We start from the raw sequence: 25716 nt of genomic DNA on the forward strand, positions 1-25716 counted from the left end.
CCTCTTCCTGTTAGAATTTCCTCTGCATCTCCCTCGCTCTGGTCCTTCTACTGCAGTTTCTCATTTCTCGCCTCCTTTGCATGCCCACATAATACTCATATTAAGGGAGAACAACATGCAATAGTCCATGGAGCCACCCGCATCTACTCCATTTTTTCCACCAGCACCCAAAACCAACCATTATTTTTCGCCTCATTGAATAGCAGATATTTTGGAGCATAAGCTTTTATCAGATGATGAAGTGGGTCTTTGCCCACAAAAGCTTATGCTCCAAAATATCTGTTAGCCTATAAGGCACTACAGGGCTTCTCATTGTTTTTGCGGATACAAACTAACATGGCTACACCTCTGATTCTTATATTTTGCCTGTTGTCCTTGCCCTTACCATGGATTGTGAGATTTGTTTGAGATCCCTTCAAAGAAAGCTTGTGTGAAACTTTGAGCCCTAGTCCCACATATTTTATAATGGTAAAAGTATGTGGAGATAGGGAGAGTTCTTTGCTTTTAGTCTGGTACAAATATATCAGATTTTGACCCAAAATACAAAAGTTGATATAAAACTCTCTTAAAATGACCCTCAAGAATGGAAATGCTTGTGTACTGGCTTTGGAATGTTCTTCACTTATAATGCTCATGCAAGTAGATGTTAGCAATGTCAGGGTGCCAAATTAGGGAGGCACATAATAAATGCATATTTGATTCTTTTCCTGCTATCTGCTTTCCAGGTACTATGTCTTACATTTCAACCACCCCGCTCACCAATCATCTTCTTCTTAACAAATGCAAGTTCCCATCCTTTATTTGGGCTAGGAATGTTTTGATGCAGTCTTTGCCACAGTTTCTGCATAGCTGATCAGGATTAGTCACCATTGCTCCTTGGATCTTGGATGTTCAGCATTGGCCAGTTCATTCATCTGCACCTCAGTTGTCATATGTCCTTTGCGTTCAGGCTTGTTTCCCAGTGACAACAGGATTTCTTCTGACTCTAAGCCTCAGCAGTTCAGCCACGCCACATGGGTCAATTCAGGAAATTTTCCTGGTGGGATAGATTCTAGATTGGAGTCCAGTTGCTGTTAACTTGAAGTACCCTGCCCACTCAGAAGATATAAAACATATTTGCTGTTGAGAAGAAATCCACCTTCCTGTTCCTCCAGAAGTGAGAATTTTTCAGAGGAACAAATGGCCAGATACCTTAATTTTCAGAGCTCTAGATCTCAGGACTCTGAGGAGTATCCACACAGGACAGAGAGCCTTGTCCAGTGGCAAGAAGAATTATTATTTTCCAGTGCAGCCTGACCTCCTAAATATCATCACAGAAACTTTTTCTTGGACCGTGGGTGGGGGGAAGAATCACATATCAAGGCAGTTTAGCAACTTTGGTTCCCCTTCTAAGTCTGGGAAGCTGTCCTTAGGTTAGACTTAGTAACCATAGGATTATGAACAAACTGCATCCTGCTGAAGGACACTCTATCTCTCAAAGTCTCATTTAAAGGGAAATTAATCTAAACAGATTTAGGATTCTCAGGAGCTAACTTCCAAATCCATCTCATTCAGCACAGCTGCAACCAACTATTACAAACCCATGAATGCTCAGTTAACAGAGCTGGAAAAGTTAAAGCACCTTTCTTTGTACAAGCATATTGCAGTTTCAGGAAACAAGAGAATTACAGCTAGCAATAAGACATAGCTTTGCATTCATCCTGCTGTCCACCAGTGTGATAGAAAGAAGGAGCCATATGACTGAGCTCATGGCAGTTAATCTAATGAGATTAAACAAGGACAGGACTTTGCATGGATGGAAGAATCCCAAGCATTGTTACAGGCTGGGGATTGACTGGCTAAATAGCAACACAGCAAAAAAGGACCTGGGGATTATAGTGGATAAGAGGCTGAATGTGAGTCAGTGGTGTGCCCTTGTAGCCGAGGAGGCTAATGGCATATAAGGGTGTGTTAGGAGGAGCATTTCCAGCAGTTCTAGAGAAGTTGTTATTCTCATTTATTTGGTACTGGTGAAGCCACATATGGGTATTGCATCCAGTTCTGCCATCTCCTGTTCCCAAGTATAGAAAGGATGTGGATGCACTGAAGAGGGTCCAGTGGTGGGCAATGAGAATGACTAGTGGGCTGGAGCACATGACCTACGAGGAGAGGCTGAGGGATTTGGACTTATTTAGCTTGCAGAAGAGAAGTGTGAGGGGGTGATTTGATAGCAGTCTTCAGCTTCCTGGAAGGGGGTTCTACAGAGTTTGGAGAGGGGCTGTTCTTAGTGGTGGTGGATGGCAAAACAAGGAGTAATGGTCTCAAATTGCAGTGGGAGAGGCCTAGGTTGGGTGTTAGGGAAAACCATTTCACTAGGGCAGTGGCTACACTAGCCCCCCCCGCCTTTGAAAGGGGGATGCTAATGAGCCACTTTGGCGGATGTTAATGAGGTGCTGCCATGAATACACAGTGCCTCATTAGCATAATGATGGCTGTGCATGTTTTTGAAAGTGCCGCTTTTGAAATGCGCACTGCTGGTGTAGACAGGGGCCTTTCAAAAGGGCCCCCTGGATTTTGAAAGCCCCTTCTTCCCAAAACCAAATTGGAAGTGGAGGAAGAGTAAAGGGATTTAGAAGTAGCGTGGGCACTTTGAAGTACCTGCAGCTGACCCACAGCTACATGCAAGCTACCACTTCAATGTTTCACACTTCAAAGTTGTAGCAGGGGATATTTAGCCTAATGAAATGCTGCTTTTGCACCGCAGCACTTCATTAGTAATCTCCCAATACCCTAATTACCATGCCCCCTTCGAAGTTAGGGGGTAGTCTAGACACAGCCACAGTGTTATTTACAAGTGTTGGCAGTATAGACAGCACCTCTAGATAAGATCAGCTGGGAATTTTTGAGTGTGTCATACTTGAGCATGTATGCCTTTGAGTCCAAATTCAAGATTTTCAGAGGTGACTAGTGATTTTTGCGTAATGTGGCCACCTGAAATGAAAGAAGTATGCAACCTGTATACTACCTTGGTGTGTTCCATGTAGTTGAATTGTAGAATAATAGAACTTGGAAGAACCTTGAGAGATCAAGTTCAGTCCCCTGCACTCATGAGAGAACCTAGCACCCTTGAGATCATCCCTGACAGATGATTGTCTAACCTGCAGTTAAATATCTTCAATGGTGGAAATTCCACAAACTTCTATGCATGCATAATGAAGAGCATGTGTATTTGATAGGAGGATGAGGAAAAACAGGCACCTGTGTAAAATGAATTCCAGTATTATCTATATTATTATACAAGAATAAAACTCAAAAATTTGGAAAAAGAAAGATATACAGATTGTTTATCAAGACTGTGCCTTTTGGAATAAAACTAAGATGCTTTTAATTTTTCTTTTTTAAAACTTTGTACACTTTGGCTTCTCACAGCATGTAAATACAGGGAAGCGGATGAGTTTTTGCATGTATGGTGCTGTAATATGATGTATAAACCCCTTACTAAATGTAGATCGGGTGAGGAGAGTCCTGTTCACAAGCAAGCAGCTTCATAACAAACTCACACATCTACAACTCTGAGGTAGGAACACACAGCTGCAAACAGTAGAGGAAACAAGTCCTGCTATAAAGGGGAAAGTGCAGAGAAGGAATTGGGGGCCGAAAGATTTGGGGTACCAAAGAGGTGGCAGTCCCATACAATGTTGCCTCCAAGAAAACAGTCAGGACACTGAAACAGATAGTAAGCCACAAAAAATGATGGGTTGACAGGCTGAATTGAAGGTGAGGGTCCAGGAACTGACCTGACTGAGTAAACTAAGCTGTCTCAGGAGAAGCTGAAGCCTCTCAAGAGGTGATGACAGGGACCTAAGTGTATGGTGAGCAAGAACTGGTGAAATACAACACATGGGGCAACTCAAATTAAGAGTGGGACATTTATAACCAGTTAAAGGTTAAAAAGAAGATCATGTGTAGTAGTCTTGAGAAAAAAAGACTGAGTGGTAATATAAGTCTTCAAATATGTTAAGTGCTGTTACAGAGGATGGTGATCTGTTCTCTATGTCTCTTGAAGGTAGAACAAGAAGAAACCGGCTTAATTGTCAGAAAGAAAGATTTATGTTAGGTATTAGAAAATGCTTGTAACTACAGAGGGTCCCCATTATAAGTCCAGGTTACATTCCTAAATCACGCAACTTCTAGCGAAACAACTTATTAAGGGGATTAATGCCCATGAGGAATAATGTAATTAGCTTGAGATGTGTTCCCAACACATACAGTTCACACACTTGTAAATACATATAATGTACATATATCCCATAAAAATGAATAGAAGTAGATAAAACAAGTATGTTGTTCTTGCCTTGTAAATGGATTTGTTGTGCTTGATGGTGGAAGTAGCAATACTGAAAGAATACCTCCTGCTTGGTGAGGGTTAGGTGGAGTAGAAGGGAGATGGGACAGGGGAATCATCCACCACCATCTCTCTCTCATCCACAGTGTCAATTTCTTCTTCCTGCTCGGTGCCTAAAGGCTGTGCAACAACTGTTGGTCCCACTTCTTCCATGTCTTGAAGGTCTGACAGTCCAGCTTCTTCCATGACTGGTTCAGATTTCTTTGCTTTCCTAAAGAAAGACTCTGGTGTTGTCTGCTTGCCACCACAAATTTTTGCATCCAAAATCTCTTGATAGCATAACAAACTGTCATTTAGGAGATGTACAAACTTGGAAGAGCGATCAGTTGGATGATCATGAGTCTTCATTGTGTCGATTATTTCATCAGCAAGGTTAAAAATATGGTGAAGAGACTTCACTGTAAGTCCTTTATTTTCCTTCTTTGCTGTTTCTTCTTCATCTTCATCCTGGCTTTTCTCTTCAAATGCTTGCTTATTTAGCTCTTCCATATTTTCATTACTTAGAGGTTCTGAATAAGAAGCAAGCAATTCAGTCAAATCCTCTGTCAACGTTTTCAAACACTGTCTTTGCTAGCATCATCAACTCCTTTCAAACTGTAGTCTCATCAACACCAACAAAGTCATTCACTGCTTCAGGAGAGATTTTTTTCCACATACTGTTCATGCATCGAACACTTATTTTATCCCATGCTGTGCCAATGTGCATTGCTCCATCCATTATGTTCAAAGTTTTATAAAATTCCTGCACGGTTGGTTTTCCTTCGCCATCTGTATCCTTGATGAGTCTCCTGAATGTCCTGTGTAGACATAGGCTTTAAAGTTAGCAATCACACCTTGATCCATTTGCTGGATCAGTGGCGTAGCGTGTGGTGGTAAAAACTCAACCTTAATGTTGGGGCATAATGATTCGTAGTCTTAGTCATGTGCAGCAGCATTGTCTACAAGAAGAAGAATTTTGAATGTTAGATTTTGTTCTTTGCAATATTTTTTCATTTCCAGAACAGAATAATCCATGAACCAGTCATGGAATGTTTGTTTTGTTATCCAAGCGTTTCACTGAGACTTCCATGTGATGGGGGGATGTGACCTGATGTAAATTTTCATGGTGCAAGGGTTCTCGCTGTGACAAACGACCAGTGGTTTAATTTATTGTCTCCCTTGGCATTGTCACCGAGTAAGAGCATCCAGCAGTCTTTTGAAGCCTGGCACACTTTTTTCATTAAGAGAAAAGTAGGCTTATTTTGGCATTCATTTCCAATGAAGTCCCATCTCATCCACATTAAAGAGTTGCGTATCATATCCTCCTTCTTGAATGAGATCTCTCAACTTTGCCTTGTACACTTCAGTTGGCTCTGTGTTGGAACTCGCTGCTTCACCTGACACTCTAAAGTTCTTGATCCCATAGCTTGATTAGAAACTGTGAAACCAGCCACAGCTAGCATTAAAAGCTTCTTTAGAAGTACCTCTCATCTTCTGCTTTTCTTTATCTTTCAGGAATTGGAATAACCTCACTGCCTGAATGGCACTGAGACTTATCAACGTATTCTGCATATGCAGATCATCCAACCAGGTAGCCAACATTGTCTCCATCATTTCCATCACCTTGTTGCTTTGCTGAGCAGTCTTTACAGACGAATGCTGTGTTGTATGCTTAGCCTTTTACATTATATCATCAGCATTCTTGGCAATGAACCTTTGTTGGAGGTAGGCCAAGATGGTGAGCAGCATTGGCAGCCTGTTCACCATTTCTGATGCACTTTATCACCTCTATTTTCATGGTGGGACTCTCACTAACATGTTGCCTCTTGAAAATAGTACTTAACTTTGCACTAACACTTGATTTCCCAGTCATGGTTAAAGGATTACACAAATATATTAAGACAAAGTATGTGCACTTGCAATTTGTTCATTTCAAAACTTACAAACAGTAGGGAGGATGATGCAAAGGATTGTGGTCCCTTGAAAACGACTTGTGTGGATCTGTGCAATGTATAATGAGTTTAGTTTCCTTAATTAATTGATAACATATGTGAAATAACTTATAATAAGGTGACTTATAACGGAGACCGCCGTATAGCTATAATTAAGCTCTGGAATACATTTTCAAGGGAGGTGTTGATACACTGCAAATAGCTATGATTGATAGTCTAGGTTTTTTTTTTTTTCTCCTGCCTCAGTTCAGGAGGCTGCACTTGGACTTCCAGAACTTCTGGCCTTACGATTGTATGAGTCTGTGATTCTACAATTAGCATAATATATGATGGATATAATGCTTCAGGTATCTAGTAGTCACCAAACATTTCATAAGCATCACACTAGGATTCAATTTTAAAAAGAGTTAAATCTGGACACTATAGTGTATTTTTACAAGGTGCTCTTGCAATGCAGAAGAGGCAGCATGTGAGACCAATTGGAACCTAAAAACATCAACTCAGTGAAATTCAGATTCTTGACCAACCTGGATTACTATTTCTTTCTTGTTGCTAAATTTGTTCCTAGAATCCCCAACAATATTGAAAGCCCATTGCACTTGTCCGTACCATGACATATAGAGATAATCTCTCAAAAAAAAATTCCACTTAAAATTAAGACACACGTTAATATAACAGACAGTAGAGAAGGCAAGATGAAGGTAACAACTGATACACAATGTATGTATTAGAAATACAAATTTCAAATATAGTTTAAAACTATACAGCTGCAAATATTTTCTATTTTTTTTAAGCCTGACAAGACTTGAATTTCAGGTTCTGGTTCCCTTCTGTATGTTTGTCACCAATTTGATGTAGCACAGAAGCTACAGTTCCCTGGATTGTCTTAATTGTGTGAGGTCATAACCTCCTGTAGGAAGTATATAGAATGCTGAACTCAAGTTCCGGCATGCAAAGCCTTCAGTTTATTGTATCTCCTGAGATCTGTCGGTAATTAAAGTGTGTGTATTATTAAAAATAGTGCATGCATATTTGTTTGGCTGGATTTCTGTGCTTTTGTATCTAACTGGCCTTTAACTTAGATTTGTTGTGAGTAATTATGATGTGTAGGGGATGGTGAACCGGGTTTGCTCTTGAAGTTCCAGGTAGTCTTACCCATCCCGCTCCCCATGCACCCAAGTGCCACTCCCCTTCTTCCCTCAAATCATCTCCTCATCTGTTTTTCACTCTTTAAATATTTCTTCCATTTATTAATTTTTTTCATCTGAGGAAGTGGGTTTTACTCATGAAAGGTCATAACCTAATAAACTTGTTAATCCCTAAGGTATCATAGGACTGCTCATTAATTTTCATTCTGTTTGCAATATCCCCACAGCAATGATGTCTGCATTTTGGGATTCTCCTTAAACTTCATCAGTGCACTTCCTACACAAGGTGTCACGGCAAAGCAGAAAATATCTCAAAAGGCTTCTTTAAAAAGTTTTCTCTTTATGTGCCATAAAGGACACGAAGTTGTATCTGCTAGTTTTTCCAAACATTGACTGTGACAGTAGCCCTTAGGAAAAAAAAAAGTTCACGTGATTAAAAATGGGGAAAAGCTGAAATGCTGTTAAAATATTCTTTTTCCATTCCTTGCTTTAGAATTTCTCTTGCTAAAGTGGAGCTGAGGCACTGGGAGCTGTCAGTACAACTAGGAGATGGAACTTTCTCTGCTACAGTTTCAAACAACGGGTCAACATTCTCCGTAAGTTTTGCTTGTTTTTTAAGAAATGTGAGGCATTGACTCCGTATATATTATTCTTGATTGTGGTACAGATCTCTCATCTGTTCAGTGAACTAATGCAGTTACACATTTGTTTCATCTTCTGCAGGAGGTCTTATTGTAAATTAGAATATCATCTTCCATATGCTAAAAATGGTACATTTCCCAAACAGGGATGTAGCTATGTTCTAAAGTCGATGGAATATTTTTGAATTCTACGTTCTTCTTATATATGTTTTCTAATTAACATAGTTGTTGTCTAATCCTTACATAGAAGTGAGCTTTTATGCTTTGCCACAAGGGATATTTGAGAGTAAGAAATGAAGTTGTAATTTAAGATACTGGCACAAATCAGACTAATCAGAAAAAAGTTGTATTGGAAGAGATGACTGTTAATCTCAGGGTGCAAGTTGTGTCTAATTGCTCTGTATGCTGACCCTTCATTTTTGTCTGTAAACTCTTTGCTTCAGCTGCACAAATATGCATGAGTTGACTTTTACAAAACTTACTAAACAGTTTTTTTTTCCATTTTGTGCTATTGACAGTAAAAGGCATAAAGCATTGATTATATTATGGTGGAACGATAATTATTGATGACAAAATGAAATCAAGCTAAGTCAGTAGTGGGTAAACTTGGGGGGTTGGGAAGTGAAGTTTGTGGAGGAAAATATTTTTGTAAGTTTATAGTGCTAATTTGAGAGCTAACCAGAGCATTTTAAAAATGGACACAAAATTTACTTGGTCAGTTAAAGTTTTAAGGCTGGTATTTTCCAAAGAACTTCAAAATGATATGCCTTCTCAGAAGATCCTGAGGTAAACAAGTATCTCCTGTTACAAAGGCAACTCTTTCAAGTTTTCACTTTTGCTTTGTTTAAAAGCTCTCTTTATTTAAAAAAAAAAAAAAAAGCAAACCTGTAATGATTTTCACTTGAAATTAGTCAGATTTTAGGTAGCCATTCAAATTTTTATGAACTCAGGTGTATTTAATAGTTAGATTTTTTTTTTCTTCCTTTCATAAATGAGGCAGGGATGTGGCTAACTCCACCTGCCAAAACTTCTACGGCCTTCTGCCTCCCCTGTTTCTGTTCCCTGTCCAATAAGAAATACATTGACAAATAATAAGGGAGCAGAGAAGTAAGAGAGAGTGGTTATAAAGAGAGAAATCTTTTGAAGATGGGAGATCAGCTCAGTCCCAGATCTGAGAGGATAGATATCGTACACTGGAAGGACAAAGGATCAGGTGAGCAGTGTGGTCAATGTTTCTTTTTATGCCTGTACAGCTCTTTAGCCTCTGAATTTTTATGAGGAAGAAAGTAGTTTCAAATTCTGACAAGTGTCTGGTTAATACTCTCCACTTTTGTGAAGAATTCCACAAACTCTTTAAAGAGTACAGTCCTGAGAATCTGAGGTTTTCATTGTTCCGTAGCTATGGGAATCACCTTGATGTGAAATTATGTTCCATGTTCTAAGGCTGTAGTGTCCAACTACTTCTGTAGCCACATTATGTGGAAAATGTATTTATTGTTTAAGCCCGCTAGCCACACTCAACTGGTCAAATAGACACTCCTGGCTACTGGCTAGCATGATGGACAGCACAGTCCTAAAGTTTCCTTCACACCCCTTTTTCCTAAATAACTAGCAGTGTCTTTAACCTAGATAATTTGTTGCAAGTGTGTTTTGTGTTCAGGTTAGTTTCATTGGGGTAAAAATAATAAATAGTGTGCGTAAAAACTTGCACGAGTTTAAAACATACTGTCCTCAGGCGACAGTTAAACTGGTTAAGTTTGTATGGAAAAGGCCTTTAAAACCAGAATTAAGTTTCTGCCCATGATAGTTATCAAGATGGTCTTGAAAACACAAAAGGGGTACATTCATTCTAGAGTCTGCATAGAGCCTGGCATATCTGAAAGGTGTGAATTGTCCTGTTCGGCTCAAACATACAAAAATGAAGAGTACATTTTAAATGCCAGTATTGTTATTTTATCAGGAAAAAAGCACATGTGCATATCCTACAATTAAAATGATCCCCCTTGCCTTCCCAGCTGTGAAAAGCCCCATCTGTCCACTAGCCAGCTGTCAGAGCCTCCAGCTTCTTCAGTGCCAAAAACAGCAACATATCAAAAAGTGAAAATGTTGTGACAGCCTAAAATAAATGGAATTTAATATCAAAATAAATAACACAGGAGGAGTGGTACTGATTGAATTAGCTATGAAAAAGAAGATAAAACCATCAATATATTAATTTAAGTGAAGCTGCTCCAAAATTCCCAGGGAACCCTAATGCAGAATTTAGGTCCAATTTGTCATGGCCTCTTTGGTTCTACATGCTATTCTAAAGACAGCACCACCATCATAATCAAAGGGTAAAGAATATGGTGTAGGCAAGAATGAGTAGCTAAAAGGGAAACTTTTTGCAGTACTTAAACTGTAACTTTAAGAAAACAAAAGAGCAGTCCTATAGCACTTTAAATACTAATAAAATAATTTGTTAGGTGATGAGCTTCTGTGGCACAGACCCACTACTTCAGATCTAGAAAATGCTCAGAATTTTCCAGATCTGAAGAAGTGGGTCTGTCCCACGAAAGTTCTTCACCTATAAAATTAGGATGAAAGTCTTTAAAGTACTACCAGACTGCTTTTTTGTTTTGTGAAGATACAGACTAACATGGCTACCTCTCTGTGACTGACTGTGAAGAATTTATTATCATTTCATGCCATTTCACCTGAGAGAGAGAAGCTGGAGGGCAGGACAACAGGAAAACAATCTCTGGAGTTCCAGCTTGGCAGAACAAGATGGCCGCAGAGGTTCCTACCCTTGTCCCAGTATTCCAGGCAGCAGGTTTATGCTTTTCCCTCAGGCTGTAGACTGCAGACAGGAGCCCTACTGGGCATCTCCACACAGTGTCACAGGTCAGTATGTAATAAAACAAAATACATGAGGGGGAAAGGGAGGAGTAACTGGACCCTGTGCGGTCTAATGGGTCAGCCAGTAGCCTGCTGGGTTGTCGTTCTAGGATGACCAATAACTTGCTACCTACTTTGGATAAGATGCTGTATTTCTTTATATTTTAACCAACCTAACTGGAAATGGATGAGAGAGGTGAATCTCCCAAGTGATCAAAGGCTGTATCTGACCTAAACTTTACTGGGTCCGAATATATTAAAAAACAAAACCCAACCTTTGGGGACTGCAAAGCGAAAGATAACCATTATTCAACACCAAGACCATGGTAAAAGCAGATTATTGGATAATTAAAGACCAACATCATTCTGTGTTTATAACTTTCAAATTTCTTCTTACCCTCACCTACGTCATGGGTGTTCTTGGCCACTGTACAACATAATAAAAATGATCAAATCAAAATCTTTTGAACATTGTTTTAAAAATCATGATGAGAAAAAAAAAAAACCTCTTAAAACTTCAAACAATAAAAATTGAAGAAGTGGCAGAGAAGTCCTGTTTTTTTGAGAAGTGGGTGTAGTATTCTATGGATAATGCAAAGCCCAACTGCACTGACTTTCCAGTCAAACTTTTCACCTAGAATGTGAAGAAGCAAATACAAGCCATATGTTGAACTTTTAGATATACTCTTCCCTGTTGTGCTGATGTGACCAGGGATGCTGATTTTGTGCCTTCATAGGTTGTAACAGAGGTATCTGAATCTGTTGTACAGTTGGATAATTCTGTGGTCAGTGAGGGGATCATCTTCCCAGCTCTGTTTGGTTTCCTGGGTTCTCTTTATAGTTTTCTTCTCTTACTGTTATTGTGAAAGTAATAAAGAATATTGTGGAGTGTCAAGCAACAATATTTATTCATATTTTTGTAACCTGTTGATATTTTTAAACTCATCTGTCCAGCATACTCAGAGCTCCCACCATGTCAGACTCTCTCAGTTTTTAGATCAGACTGCAGTGGCATATCTTCCCAAAATATATCTGCCAAAGGGCCCAGTTTACAGCGATCACTTCAGGTCTCTAAAATACCATAGATGTAAAGAATATTTTCTATTTCTTGTGCCTACAATAAGGTTTGGAAAATAAACAGCCCAAGGCATGTTACAAATAAATTAAACTCTCCATTCCCCATTGTCCCTCAGCTACTCCAATATTAAAACAATTTGTGCAAATAGTAACAGAGAGAAAGCCGCACTAGTCTATATACTATCAAAACAAAAAAGCAGTCAAATAGCACTTTAAAGACTAACAAAACGATCCATTAGGTGAGCTTCCGTGGGGCAGACCCACTTCTTCAGACCATAGCCATACCAGAGCAGACTCAATATTTAAGGCACAGAGAACCAAAAATAGTAATCAAGGTGGACAAATCAGAAAAAAAAATTATCAAGGTGAGCAAACCAGAGAGTAGAGGGGCAGAAGAGTGGGGGAGTCAAGAATTAGGTTAAGCCAAGTATACAGACGACCCCCTATAATGACCCAGAAAACAAGGGTTCAAACCACCTGTTAATGTGTCAAATTTGAATATAAAAGAGAGTTCAGCAGCCTCTCTTTCAAGAGTGCTATGAAAATTCCTCTTCAGTAAGACGCAAACTTTTAAGTAATTAACACAATGGCCCACTCCATTAAAATGCTGAGTGACTGGTTTGTGGATCAGGAGTGTTTTTATGTCTGTCAGTAGGTACTGCCCCCAACTCAAACCACTGTAACAAATTTTTAAAGACCTACACCCTATCCTTAATCAGGATGTCACACTCCAGAAGGCCCTAGGTGACAGGCCTGTTCTCTCCTACAGACAACCTCCCAACCTTATGAGGATTCTTACCCACAACCACAGTCTATACTGCAGGAACACCAGTCCTGGAACTTTTCCTTGCAACAAAGCCCGCTGCCAGCTTTGTCCACATATCTATTCTGGAGATACCATCACTGGACTTAACCAGGTTATTCACAGAATCACGGGTACGTTTTCATGTTCCTCAGCTAACATCATATATGCTTTCATGTGCTAACAATTCCTGGATGCTTTGTATATTGGACAGACTTCAAGCTCTCTTAGACAAAGAATTAATGGGCACAGAACATACATAAAAACACTCCTGATCCACAAACCAGTCAGCCAGCATTTTAATGGAGTGGGCCATTTTGTTAATGACTTAAAAGTTTGTGTCTTATTGAATAGGAATTTTCATAACACTCTTGAAAGAGAGGCTGCTGAACTCTCTTATATTCAAATTTGACACATTAACATGTAGTTTGAACCGGGATGGGAATTTTCTGGGTCATTATAGGGGCTCGTTTGCATACTTGGCTTAATCTAATTCTTGACTCCCCCCACCTCTTCTGCCCCTCTACTCTCTGATTTGCTCACCTTGATAATTTTTTTCTGATTTGTCCACCTTAATTACTATTTTTGGTTCTCTATGCCTTTAAATATTGAGTCTGTTCTGGTATGGCTATGGTCTGAAGAAGTGGGTCTGTCCCACGAAAGCTCACCTAATGGATTGTTTTGTTAGTCTTTAAAGTCCTACTTGACTGCTTTTTTGCTTTAATTTGTGCAAAGTATGTTTATTTGAGCTTTCTAGATCAGGTGGTATCCCTGTGTCAGTTTATCTACACGTACCTTAACTATTCAGAAATTTTACACCTAGTTGTTTTGTTTAAAATCTTGTCTACCTTAATGAGATCTGTTGTCTTGTACAATATAAACTCACTGACTTAACTCGATTTTGTTTTCTTCGCTTTTTTGATTATCCTTTTGTACTGATTGCCAGAAGAACCTATGCTTATCCCATTTCAGTCCTTGAAAGATAAAAGTCTTCATGCTCCAGCCCTCAGTTTTCTTATCAGTTGTGTATTTTTTATCTTTCACGAAATTATTCTATCATCATGATATCAACAACCATTTTTCAAACCTTCTGGCTTTGCCTACACTTCGAAGGTTTTGTCGACAAAATCCGTGGATCATCCAGATTCCTAAGGCATTCTGTCGACAATAAGTCAACAGAACGCAGCACTTTTGTCAACAGTCTTAATCCCACTTCTCAAAAGGCATAATGCCTCTGTTGACAGAGATCTGTCAATAGAAAGACAGCCTGGACATTCTGGGGGGCCACCTGTTGACAGACAGGGCTCACAGGACATCAGGCAGCCGTGCGTGCTTTGCTTCCAGTTGTTTGTTTTGTCAAAGAGCAGCTGGACAGTCCAGCCACTCTCTGTTGACAGAGGGGATTGCTATTGCGATCCGCTTGGCAGTTTTGCCACAATCTGTCGACAGAAGTTTTGTCAGAAGACATCTGTCAACAAATGGCTGAAATCTAGACATAGCCTCTGTGCACCAGCATAGTGCCGTGGCGCTGGAACAGTTTTTAGGGTTGAGTGATGAGTTATGTGCCCCCTCCCCCCCCCCCCCGTGTCTTTTCATGAGCCTTTGACAGTTGCCAGCTGTCCTGGACTGACTGGACACCACGCTATTGAAAGCCAGTGTGAAGACACTTATGTTATGAACAGGGTTATGAACTTCCATGACTGGCCTGGAATCTCCTGGAATCAGCATCAATCTCTTGGGGACAGCTGAAAGCAACCAGGGAGATTTTAAAAGGATATTTTTTAAAAAAATGAAATTAATCATGTTGGGGAAAGCATCTCCTGGAATAGCTTCAGTCAGTTGGGAACCCTAAGCTGCAAATAGGGAGTGTCCTGTTCAGCTGTTTTGCCAAGAGACCATCTGTGTAGGTGCTGTGCACAGTATAAGTGATGTGAAGGGCTTTGGACTGACCCTCTGCATTGTGGGTGAATGTCATATCTAGTGAGAACAACAAGAAGTCCTGTGGCACCTTATAGGCTAACAGATATTTTGGAGCATAAGTTTTCCTGAGCAAAGACCCACTTCGTCAGATGCATGAGTGGAGGGGGGTGGTTCAGAGGGTGTTTAAAGAGGGGGGTCTCAGTAAAAGGGAGGGCTACAGCTGACAAGGTTTATTCAGTCAGGGTGGAAATGGCCCATTATCAGTAGAATACATCAAGAGAGGAGAAAACAAGTCAGATCAGTCAAGGGGGATGTGGCCCATTGTCAGATTCTAATGTGGAGGTGTGAACATCCAGAGCAGAGAAGCTGCTTTTGTAAGGGCCAACCACTCCCAGCCTCTGTTTAATCCTTGGTTGATGGAGTCAAATTTTAAATACTCCTCTGACCGTCTTCCACCACTCATGCAGCTGACGAAGCAGGTCTTTGCCCACAAAAGCTTGTGCTCCAAAACATCTGTTAGTCTATAAGGTGCCACAGGACGCCTTGTTGTGCTCGAAAATACAGACTAACATGGCTACCTCTCTGATGGCTGGTGAGAGTCTTTCATCACGGAAAGCTTAATTTAGTTTTATTTTATAAGAAAAAGTAATGAGAATGATAGAGAAATTTAAAGAGATATAAACAAGGGAGAATTTTAAATACAGTAGTCCAGAATCTTCTGAGCTTTAATTTATTGAATTCGCCACCCTATAATTTTCCTGTTGCAAAATAAAGGGTTCAGTGAGGAACAAAAGAGTGAAAGATAAATAATTACATGATTGTGCGTGTCCTCTTTTCACTTCTACAACCCACCGTTTCTTCTTTTCCCTCAGTAGTTTTCAGTATTTCTTTCTTTCTGTTATGAATATTTCCAGAACCAGAAAACAACAGAACAGTTTGAATTAGTATCTTTATTATGGCGAAGATGTTGGCAGAATGGGGAGGATTTTATTATTGTTTTTGGCTACACACACTAACTTCACAAAAATTTAAGGGTGAATCCAGTGGACATCATCAGTAATTACACTTTAGAAAGAACACTGCTTTCTCACTCTTTTGTTATTTAGAATTTTACAGTGCCCATAAATATGTCAGTTGCTTTGGAGTACATATTAAATGCTATAGTTCTGCCCAAAAGGGTGTACAATCTTCTTTGTTGCCTGCTTACAGCTCATATTTCACAATGTATGTTGATATTCTTTTAAAATAACAATGAGAAGTCTTGTGGCACCTTATAGACTAACAGATTTCTTGGAGCATAAGCTTTTGTGGGCAAAGACCCACTTTGTCAGATGCATTCGTCTGTCAAATTAACAAAGGATTTGCAGCTATGCAATATACTATTACATATATTTTAAGATATATCTTGGTAAGGTAATTTTATATAAAATTTGCCTCATTCTTTGTTTTAATCTTGCAAGTTCCCTGTGTTCAAAGTATGTGAGAGCTACTCTGAAGCATTTCTTTGCAGTTAGCAATAATTTTTCTCCTTTATCACATTTGAATATTTGCTCCATCCCTCTAGGACTTTTCTTTGCTCTAGCAGGTACATACACATGGCTTAACCTCACCCGCTCCATTTATATGGCAGAGAATTTCCAGATGTTTTCATTTACAGAGTAGCTTCTTATCACTGTAGCGTTGTCAAATGTAAGCTGTAAAACAAAGTCACGTGAACAAGGTGAAGTAGTTTGGGAGTCACATCTAACAAATGGAAACTTGATCTATTCCCAGTAGGGGTCTGTGTAAATCAAAACTCAAAATAAAATGGATAACAGCTCAGATTATGTTTTCAGATCACTGTTAAAATAGTGTTATATTTTTTCATTGTGTTGAATCATTTCTTAAATTCAGGAAAAGCAAAAGGATATAGAAGTGAATTTATGTGGGAACCAGGTATGACTTGTTCAGCATAATGACATTTATTTAATGAATGTATATTAAAGGCATGGTTATTTAGGAGAACAGCTTACATTTTTCAACAAGATACTTGTTTTACATGTCTACTTAGGTGGACAGTTGCACTTAAATACATATTAACATTTTCAAGAGCAAAGCTACTACTGTGGATCTAATTGAGAGTATTAAGATACATGCATAAGTTTGTCTTGTGAACTGGAGTCATGATTATTATTAATATATACAATTTTACAGACAACATGCTGTTGTCAGTAATTGACCATATCCTGTGTTGTCAATATATTGTAATTAAGTAGCTGTATGCCTGAATTAGTTAATGTATGCATGTGTAATTAATTATGGTTAAGTCTCAAATTAAAAATGTAATTAATTAAAAGCATGATGTAATCCTGTGTTCATTTGCTGCAAATCCAGTTACTAAAAGGTACAATGGATTTTTAAATTATTTTGAAGATATTGTTTGTTTAAAATATCCTTTAAAATCAGCCAAAATCACATCAACTGTGACAAAGTTTATAAAATATTGTAAAATGAAAACGTATAGTATAATATAAAATGTAGATTATACATAAAATAGTTTTACGTGTCCCCAACCCCCATTTAATGTATTAAACACAAATATATGTGCCATAGAATATTCAGATAACTAATGGGTTCTCCCATACTCATGTCATATTTATATAAATATATAGCAGGTTTCCCAGACCTGCCTCTCTAAAATAAATTATTTAATTTAAAAGCTAAAATAAAAATAAATGAGACTATTACTATTAATATAATTTATAGTTAATGCCATTGTGGAAGGTGAACTTTAGGCATACATGACTAGGGTGTGAGGGCAGAATGTTAGAGATGTACCACTAGGTGTAATTGCCAAAAATCTGTAAGAGTTAAAAAAAGAATATTTAGGGGAAAATGTTAATAATCTAAGGTAATTAATGTGTTCTTTATGTGAAAATAGGCTTTTCCCTGTCACTGTTTTTCTTTTTAGTTAGAGTCCTTTGTTAGTTTGAATGAAGGGAAGCAGCAGATTTGAGGGCACAAGTAGAAGGGGTCAGGTATATTTCACAAGGGAGAACTGATCAGTTTACAGCTATAAGCAGAAAAACTTTCCCTGCACTTTACAAAATGCCAGTGATTCACTTGAACAGTCACATACTAATATGTCATCACTGTAGGTGCGCAACTGTCCAAGATGCTTAAATTCTTCTTTCAAAAATGTTTTTAGGTACTAGTTTGTATAATTACTTCTTACTGTGCATTTAAAATACTTCATACCTAGACGTACTGTCCTGACACGGTTAGTTTCAGGCTTCCTTTGGCACTAGGCATCAATTTGTGTCTCAAACCCCAATATAGAAAGTTAATTAATTCAATGAGGGATAGCCCAGCAACAGCTTTAAAATAAAATAACTAACTTAAAATAAAATATAAAATAGATAAGGAAAATGTGTATCAGAGTATAACTTCTGTTGGCATGAAAGTTGCTCATTCTGGTCTCCTGCCTACAGAATATTTTTAGGAATTCTTTTTCCTTGAAAGTACTCAACTCCTTTTTTTTAATGTATGCAAGATTGCAGTTTGTGTAGATTTCTTGGGTAATTTTTAGCTATTTGTATAAGTTCCATCCCACATTTAAAAAAATTGTCATGTTACAAAGTAGTCCACTAAACTTTCTTAATTGAGGCAGGTATGAGATTTTTTTCAAAAGTTTTCTTATCTACCTCATTGAACTGTATAAATTTAAATCCTATGCTGAACTTCTGTTTTTATCAAACAATAAAATGTTATCTAATAACATTCAGTTTGATTTTAAGTATCCTAAAGTGCACTGCTTCAGTAGCATTATTAATATATAGTGCCCTAAATTATGCTCAGTGGCTCAGCTTGGAAGTGTAATGTTCTTGAAAGCCCTTTGTGTAATAGCTATAAGGATCTTTTGTTGATCTTCTGTCTTATATAGCTATTTGCTTAACCTCACCTGCTGCCTGAGAATGGTTTGAAAGAAGGAGGGAGTTAGAGGATGAGATGGAGTTTCACTGAAGAAAGTGTAAGCTGAAATTATTATCTTCTGCTTCCCCACCATTTTGTTAATGGGACAGAGTTTGAAGAAGGCATGGCATTTTGTTGGGGAGTGATCTGTTGTCATTTTTCTCTGATTTATCTAGAATTTCTCCTTTAACATGCTGAACATCCAACTTGAATTATTTGGAACTATTTTACTGCTTCCTTAATTGTCTTTTCTCTTTGTTTGTGACGCAAGTAAGAACAAAAAGAAGTCCTGTGGCACCTTATAGACTAACAGATATTTTGGAGCATAAGCTTTTGTGGGCAAAGACCCGCTTCATCAGATGCAAAGTTAATGCTAACCGTAGTACCTTTTTCCACTGTTCTCTGAACTGGTTGCTCAAGAGCACCTCAGCTTTTTACTATTAGCACCACAGCTATATAATTTATTCTTTTAGTCTAGTAAGTATTTCAGAAAGCCAATAATACTATTTGTGTACCATCATCAAGTCACTTTGTCAACAAAATGTAGTTAGAAGGTGTAAAAATGACTTTCACTTTAGCAATTGCTCCGGATTGTTCTGGATCAATCTATATATGTTCAGTTTTGGAAAAAAAAAAACAAAAAGTATTTACTTTAAACAATATCTCTTGAGCAGTGATGGGCAACCTGCAGCACGTGGGCCTCGTGTAGCCCACGTGGGCCTCGTGTAGCCCACCAGGGCTGCACTTGAGGTCCCTGGACTCCCTGGTGGCTGCCCCTTCTCCCACAGCATTCCAGCTCTTTTTTTCTTTCATAACTTTCACAGTCATCTTTTTAAGTGAAATTTTGAAGCATGATATCTTATAATGTTAAGTAAGCTTACCATTGGTCAGTTTGTAAATTTTTAGACAACATAAGAAGGCCCTTGCTTATATACTTAGTTACCCTCGGGTGAATTTCTGTGATATAACAAAAACAAAGAGAAGTCCTGTGGCAGCTTATAGACTAACAGATCTGCCACAGGACAGAGAAATTGCTTTTGCGGATACAGACTAACATGGCTACCCCACTGATAATTGTGATAGAACAGGTACCATTAAATGCACATGATTTTACAAACTAGGAATGACAAGAGTTTCAATCATTGAAAGTAAAATCTAAGTAAAATATGTATGAAACTATAACATTTTGCTTTTTTTAGAAATCCTGTCTTTGGGTAGAACTATATTTATTGTGTCTCTACTGTCTTCCTTTCTCTTTTTGGTCTTTTGTTATTAGATTGTAAACTTCTTGTGGGTGAGGGCATTTTGTTTTTATTTATTTATGTTTTGATTATGACTATGATACTTTATTAAAAGTAATATGTCATTAATTCAGGATTCCTAAAACAAATCATAAGTAAAATATCTCTAGGAACCTTTTTCATCACCAAGTTGTATCCAAGACCATTTTTTTTTCTTTTAAAAGAAAAAGAACCATAATTTTGTAGAATGAATAGATGAAAAGAGTTATGAGCTCCTCCTGCTGGTGCAGCAGCAGCAGTAGTTGTAGGGAAAAGCATGTTAACATAATGTTAAGAGCCTGGCTTAAATCCACAAAAGCAGCAGTTTAAATCTGCAACTGCTGACTGAAGTTTCAACTTTAATTTTGTTGTCTCAGTATATATGAACATAAACCAATAGGCAGCCTCATGCTTCACATCTGGGATCGCTGACTCGTAGGCACATAGGGGCTAGGGTGCAGGGAGGAAGTATAGGGTAGTTTCAGCCTGGAGTTTCTTTCTTAGCTCTAAATTTTCTTGCTTTTTTCAATGCAAAGAAGACTATTAACATTACTTTAATGTAATTTTTATGGTTGATAAAAATAATGCTGTTGTAATGGTTAGATGTGCGTCAGCTGTGACTAAATGTTTTGATGTAGTCTTCTCAAAAGACAGACTAGAGCTTTCCTTTGAAATATGTGAAGCAGTTTTAGACACAGCTTCTCAGATGGATCTAATTAGTCTTTCATAGGACTGGATGTCCGTTTGTTGCAGCTGAATTCTCATTTCATTCACCCATAACTAGAAACACCTCTCTTCAAACGTGTTTCTTCAAAGAAAGAAGGGTGTAGGATTCCATGTTTTACTGCTTTTTGATGTTGGTTTCCCTTTAACTGAGAAGACCTTATGTTTATACAACTGTTATTATTAAGAAAACATAGCTTTGTTCATGAGAGTTGACTCTGTATCAGTGTTGGCTGTTGGTAGAAGTCAGAATCTATTTAATAGAGCTTGCTATATCAGACTAGTGGGACAGCTATATGTCTGGCTGTTAAGCTAACTGAAGAAATATATGAATGTAAACAATGTTTTAATAAAACAGGAAATGCTTTTTGTAACAGGATAGAAATAAAGATTAAGGACTACCGGTTACTGGATTCATCATATTTGTTACTGGATGAATTTGTTACCGGTTACTGGATTAATCATATTTGTTACTTAAGCACAATTGCTGCCAGAAGAGCATTGTCTCCACAGCTATATATACCTTTGCTACAGCATTCCTTATCTTAGAATGAGAAACATTGCAAATACTTTGGGTCATAAATATTTGCTGAATTAATATGTAACTGTTAAATAGCTGATACTTAGATATATCAGTGGTTGGAAATGCCTCAGAAAAGGGGTCAAATTCTCAGCCTACTCACAGCCCCAACTGGCTGCTTTTGGTAGTGAAGATCAGCTGTCTTGAATGTTCCCCTAGAGCAGTGTTTCTCTGTGACTCCTGAATCGCATCTGTGGCACTATGGTGTGAGAGTGTATATCAAACAGGCAAACCAGGAAACCAGAGTACCTGCTGTGCAGCATTGACATTCTAGTATGATGATGTTTTATTTGCCATAAATAAATATTGACTCACCGGAGGGTAGCATGTGGCAATATATGGGGCAGTGGTGTTCGAAGAACAATTTTAGGTTTTTAAAGATTAATTTGTTTTTAAACTTCAGTCACAGTCAGGAGTGTAGCAATGGGAAGGGCCCTTTGCCTGTCCCCTCAAACTTGTCTCTGTGCCAGGACTGTTTTTTCCCCACCTGTCGAATTGTCCCTATCCCATTCTACTTCCTAGTCCAACCTAGTCTCCCATCCTCAGCCGTATCATCACAGTTCCAGTCTCACTGTACAACCAATCCTGGTTGTCACTACAACTGCAGTCTCCCAGCCAGTCCCAGCTCCTCACTTCAGTGCCTTATCTGATATTTAACTTTTCTTCATCCCAGCCTCCAGTCCACATGAGCTTCACAATACTGTTTCCTTCCATGGGCTCCTTGTCTAATTCCAGTTTTACCCTCCAACTACTTCTCCTACAGCATTTTGCCCCTATATCTCTGCCCAGCCAGCCCTAGTTCTCATTCTGCACCTTGACACATCAGGTCTGTCAGTTGTAGGGAAAGACGTGCTCTGCCTCAAGCTGAAGCATGCCCTGTTCAGACAGACTATTTGGAGATTTTAGTTGTTAAGCTATAGCAAATCTCTTCTGAGCATGTGCAAACTGCCATTTTTTCAAGGATTTTACAACTTGCGATAGTGTGGGTATGTTTTTTTCCCATGGAGATGGTAAAAGATAAATCCCTGATACAAAGGCAACTCTGTGAAATTTCAAGTCTCTTACTTCAGAGCATAGTGATGTGAAAACTTCTTGAAGGAAAAGAGCACTAGATAAACTGGGCAAAACAGCATATTTTTTTTCTCACTTAATTTTTTTGAAATTATGAAATCTGTTATTTGTACTGAAAGCAGAGTCTTAGAATAAGATTAATAACAGTCAGTGTTGCTAGTCCCCCATGTTATATGGTTCCAAATCCTACATCTATATGCTGTACAAGGTATTGCTCTGTCCCTTTCATTTTATCTTCATTCCAGTCCTCCTTTTGCTGTTTCCTGTTTCACCTATCCAATCTATTTGGTTGTCTCCTGAGCAGCTCCATCAGCTGCTTCCTTCTTTACTGTGATCACTTTCTGGCTTTTTCACTGTTGGAGCAGCTCTGTTCTTGTGTACTAGCGGTTTGTACTCTAAGTCAAGAATTTTTGTTATGACAGTTTTGCCCCATTGGAGGAATGTTATTGTATCACTCTGATGAATCTCCAGTTAAAGCTGCTATAGTAGACCAACCACTCTGATAGCAATAATTAACTTTTTTTGGACTTCTTGGTATGTAGAGAAGTTTGAGAGTGTATGTTTTATATTGTTTGCAGAGAGGATTCAGTTTATATGTTATATGTTTGACTGTAAAACCAAATGGGAATTGGGCATCAAAATCCCCTGGATTGCTTTGAGGAAATAAGTCTTAATTCAGTGATGGTGTTTGCTGATGGAATGAACATGATGAACAATAAAAAGTAAATTTTAGTGTTCCTGATAAAGTTGTTGCTTTATTAACACATTTGGGACCTGAAATTTTCTATTTACCTACTGATAGATTACAGCTCTCATCAGTGAATATAAATAGATTTAATCTTTTAAAGAAATAATTTGGCAAGTCTGGAAATGGAATGCAGACATTTTATTTTTATTATTTGTTGTTTTTTTATTTTTACAGGCTGTTTTCTTAATGTTTTTGATCATTCTTTGGTACTGTAACCCTGTTTCAAAGCCTTACTTTGACCTTCTGGCAGTGGGGACAGAACCAGACTCAACAGTTTAGGTAGTAATACTCTAGCCTAATGTGACAAGGCTTATTAAGAATTTTGGATGACCTTTTTAACTTAAGATATTTCTGCTCAAATGCTGTTCTATTGAAACTCAACCATCCTGTCAATGGGACTTCTTAATTTCCTTTGGAGTCACTTTACAGGAAATAGTCAATCCATATTTTTTATTTGTATGTTGAAATGGATCACTGACTCTTGGCTGGAAAAGGGATTCTAAATGCACCTTTGTTCACCTATACTCACTGTGAGGATTTTTCATTTCCATGGCAACTGGCTGGGATGCAAAGACTTCTGCCATGGGAAAAGCCTGCCCAAGGATTCTATCTCAAAAATAGTAGCAGCAATAATTCCAGTGCTTAAAAAATCTGCAAATCACATTGTTTTAATAACTCAATAATGCTGTAATACAAAATACTTTAAAAGGCCTTATTCGGTATCTGACTCAGACTTGATACACTTTACTTCCTTATAGTCCCCAAGGCTGTAAAAGATAGATACAAAGAAACACACAAAAGTATTTTGAAATTTGCCTCATATGCATTAACAAGGTCAGCTCCCAGACTATGGCACTAGACACTGCAGTATTGGAAGGAGGTGGGCAGCCCTAGATGGGGAAAGGACAATTTAAGAGCTATTTAGTAGAGCTAGATGCACACAAATCCATGGGTCTGGACTTAATGCATCCAAGGGTACTGAGGGAATTGGCAGATGTCATTGCAGAGCCTTTGGCTATTATCTTTCAAAAATCATGGAGATAGGGAGACGTCCCAGATGAGTGGAAAAAGGCAAATGTGGTGCCCATCTTTAAACAAGGAAAGAAAGACAATCTAGGGAACTATAGACTGGTGAGCTTTACCTCAGTTCGTGGGGCAGTAATGGAGGGGATCCTCAAGAAATCCTTTTTGAAGCACTTGGAAGAGGGTACAGTGATCAAGAGTAGTCAAAATGGATACACCAAGTCCCACCTGACCAATCTGAAAAGTTCCTATGATGAGGTAACTGGCCCTGTGGACATGGGAAAGTCAAGGAATGTGATATATATTGACTTTAACAAAGCTTTTGACACAGTCTCCCACAACATCCTTGCCCGTAAGTTAAGGAAATATGAGTTGGATACATGGCCTGTAAGATGGATAGAAAGCTGGCTAGATGGTCAAGCCCAACAGGTAGTGATCAATAGCTCAATGTCTGATTGGCAGTCAGTTTGAAGTGGAGTGCCCCAAGGACTGGTTCTAGGGCTGGTATTGTTCAACATCTTTATTAATGACCTGGATGAGGGGATAGATTGCATCCTCAGCAAATTTGCAGATTACACTAAGCTAGGGGCAGAGGTGGGGATAGGGTCCAGAGTGACCTAGATAATTTGGAGGATTGGGCCAAAAGAAGTCTGGTTAGGCTCAACAAGGATAAGTGGAGAGTCCTGCACTTGCGATGGAAGAATCCAAAGCATTTTTACAGGCTGGTGGCAACTAGCTAAGTAGCAGTGCAGTAGAAAGGACCTATGGATTATGGTGGATGAGGGTCTGGATATGAGTCAACAGTGTGCCATTGTAGCCAAGAAAGCTAGTGACTTATTGGGCATTAGGAAGAGCATTTCCAGCGGATCTAGAGAAGTTATTCCCCTTTATTCAGCACTGATGAGGCATTATCTGGAGTATTACGACCAGTTCTGGGCTCCCCATATAGAAAAGATGTGGATGCATTGGAATGGGTCCAGTAGAGGGCAACAAACATGTTTAAGGGGCTGGAGCACATGACCTGTGAGGACAGGCTGACTTGGGCTTATTTAGTTTGCAGAAGAGAAGAGTGAGGGGCGCTTTGATAGCAGCCTTCAGATTCCTGAAGGGGAGCTCTAAAGAGGATGGAGAGAGGCTGTTCTCAGTAGTGATGGATGGCAGAACAAGGAGCAATGGTCTGAAGTTACAGAGGGAGGGGTGTAGGTTGGACATTAGGAAAAACTGTTTCACCAAAGCTGGGTCTACACGCGTCCCCTTTCGAAAGGGCTAAAATTGACTTTTGGCAGTCGAAATAGCGGCCGTCGAAAGGGAGCACCCGATGCCATTAGTGGATTGACATTTCGATCCGCTCTTTCAAAGTGCTGCTGCGGTCTTTTGAAGGAGAACGTCCACACGGCTCCAAGCCCTCTTTCAAAAGAGGGGAGGCAGGAAACATCATGGATGGGATCCCATGGCCAACAAGCCCTTCTGGGGCAGCAGTCAGCCGCTCTCTTTAAAGGCCCCCCTGCCCGCCCTCCACTCCACAGGAGCCGAGTGCTCCCCAGCTTTTCCCAGCCCAGC

The 25716-nt window shown here is 38.9% G+C and overlaps 1 protein-coding gene across 3 annotated transcripts in view; it reads left to right on the forward strand.

Annotated features, from left to right (window-relative positions):
• Window positions 1-25716, forward strand: part of PCCA (propionyl-CoA carboxylase subunit alpha) — a 469473-nt gene that overhangs the window by 313634 nt on the left and 130123 nt on the right. For all 3 annotated transcript variants that reach the window (XM_074989641.1, XM_074989649.1, XM_074989656.1), the window contains one exon: window positions 7957-8059. In XM_074989641.1, coding sequence (XP_074845742.1) covers window positions 7957-8059 — 103 coding nt within the window. The remainder of the gene's footprint in view (window positions 1-7956; window positions 8060-25716) is intronic.

Source organism: Carettochelys insculpta, chromosome 1, assembly GCF_033958435.1.
Source record: "Carettochelys insculpta isolate YL-2023 chromosome 1, ASM3395843v1, whole genome shotgun sequence".
Taxonomy (NCBI): domain Eukaryota; kingdom Metazoa; phylum Chordata; order Testudines; family Carettochelyidae; genus Carettochelys; species Carettochelys insculpta.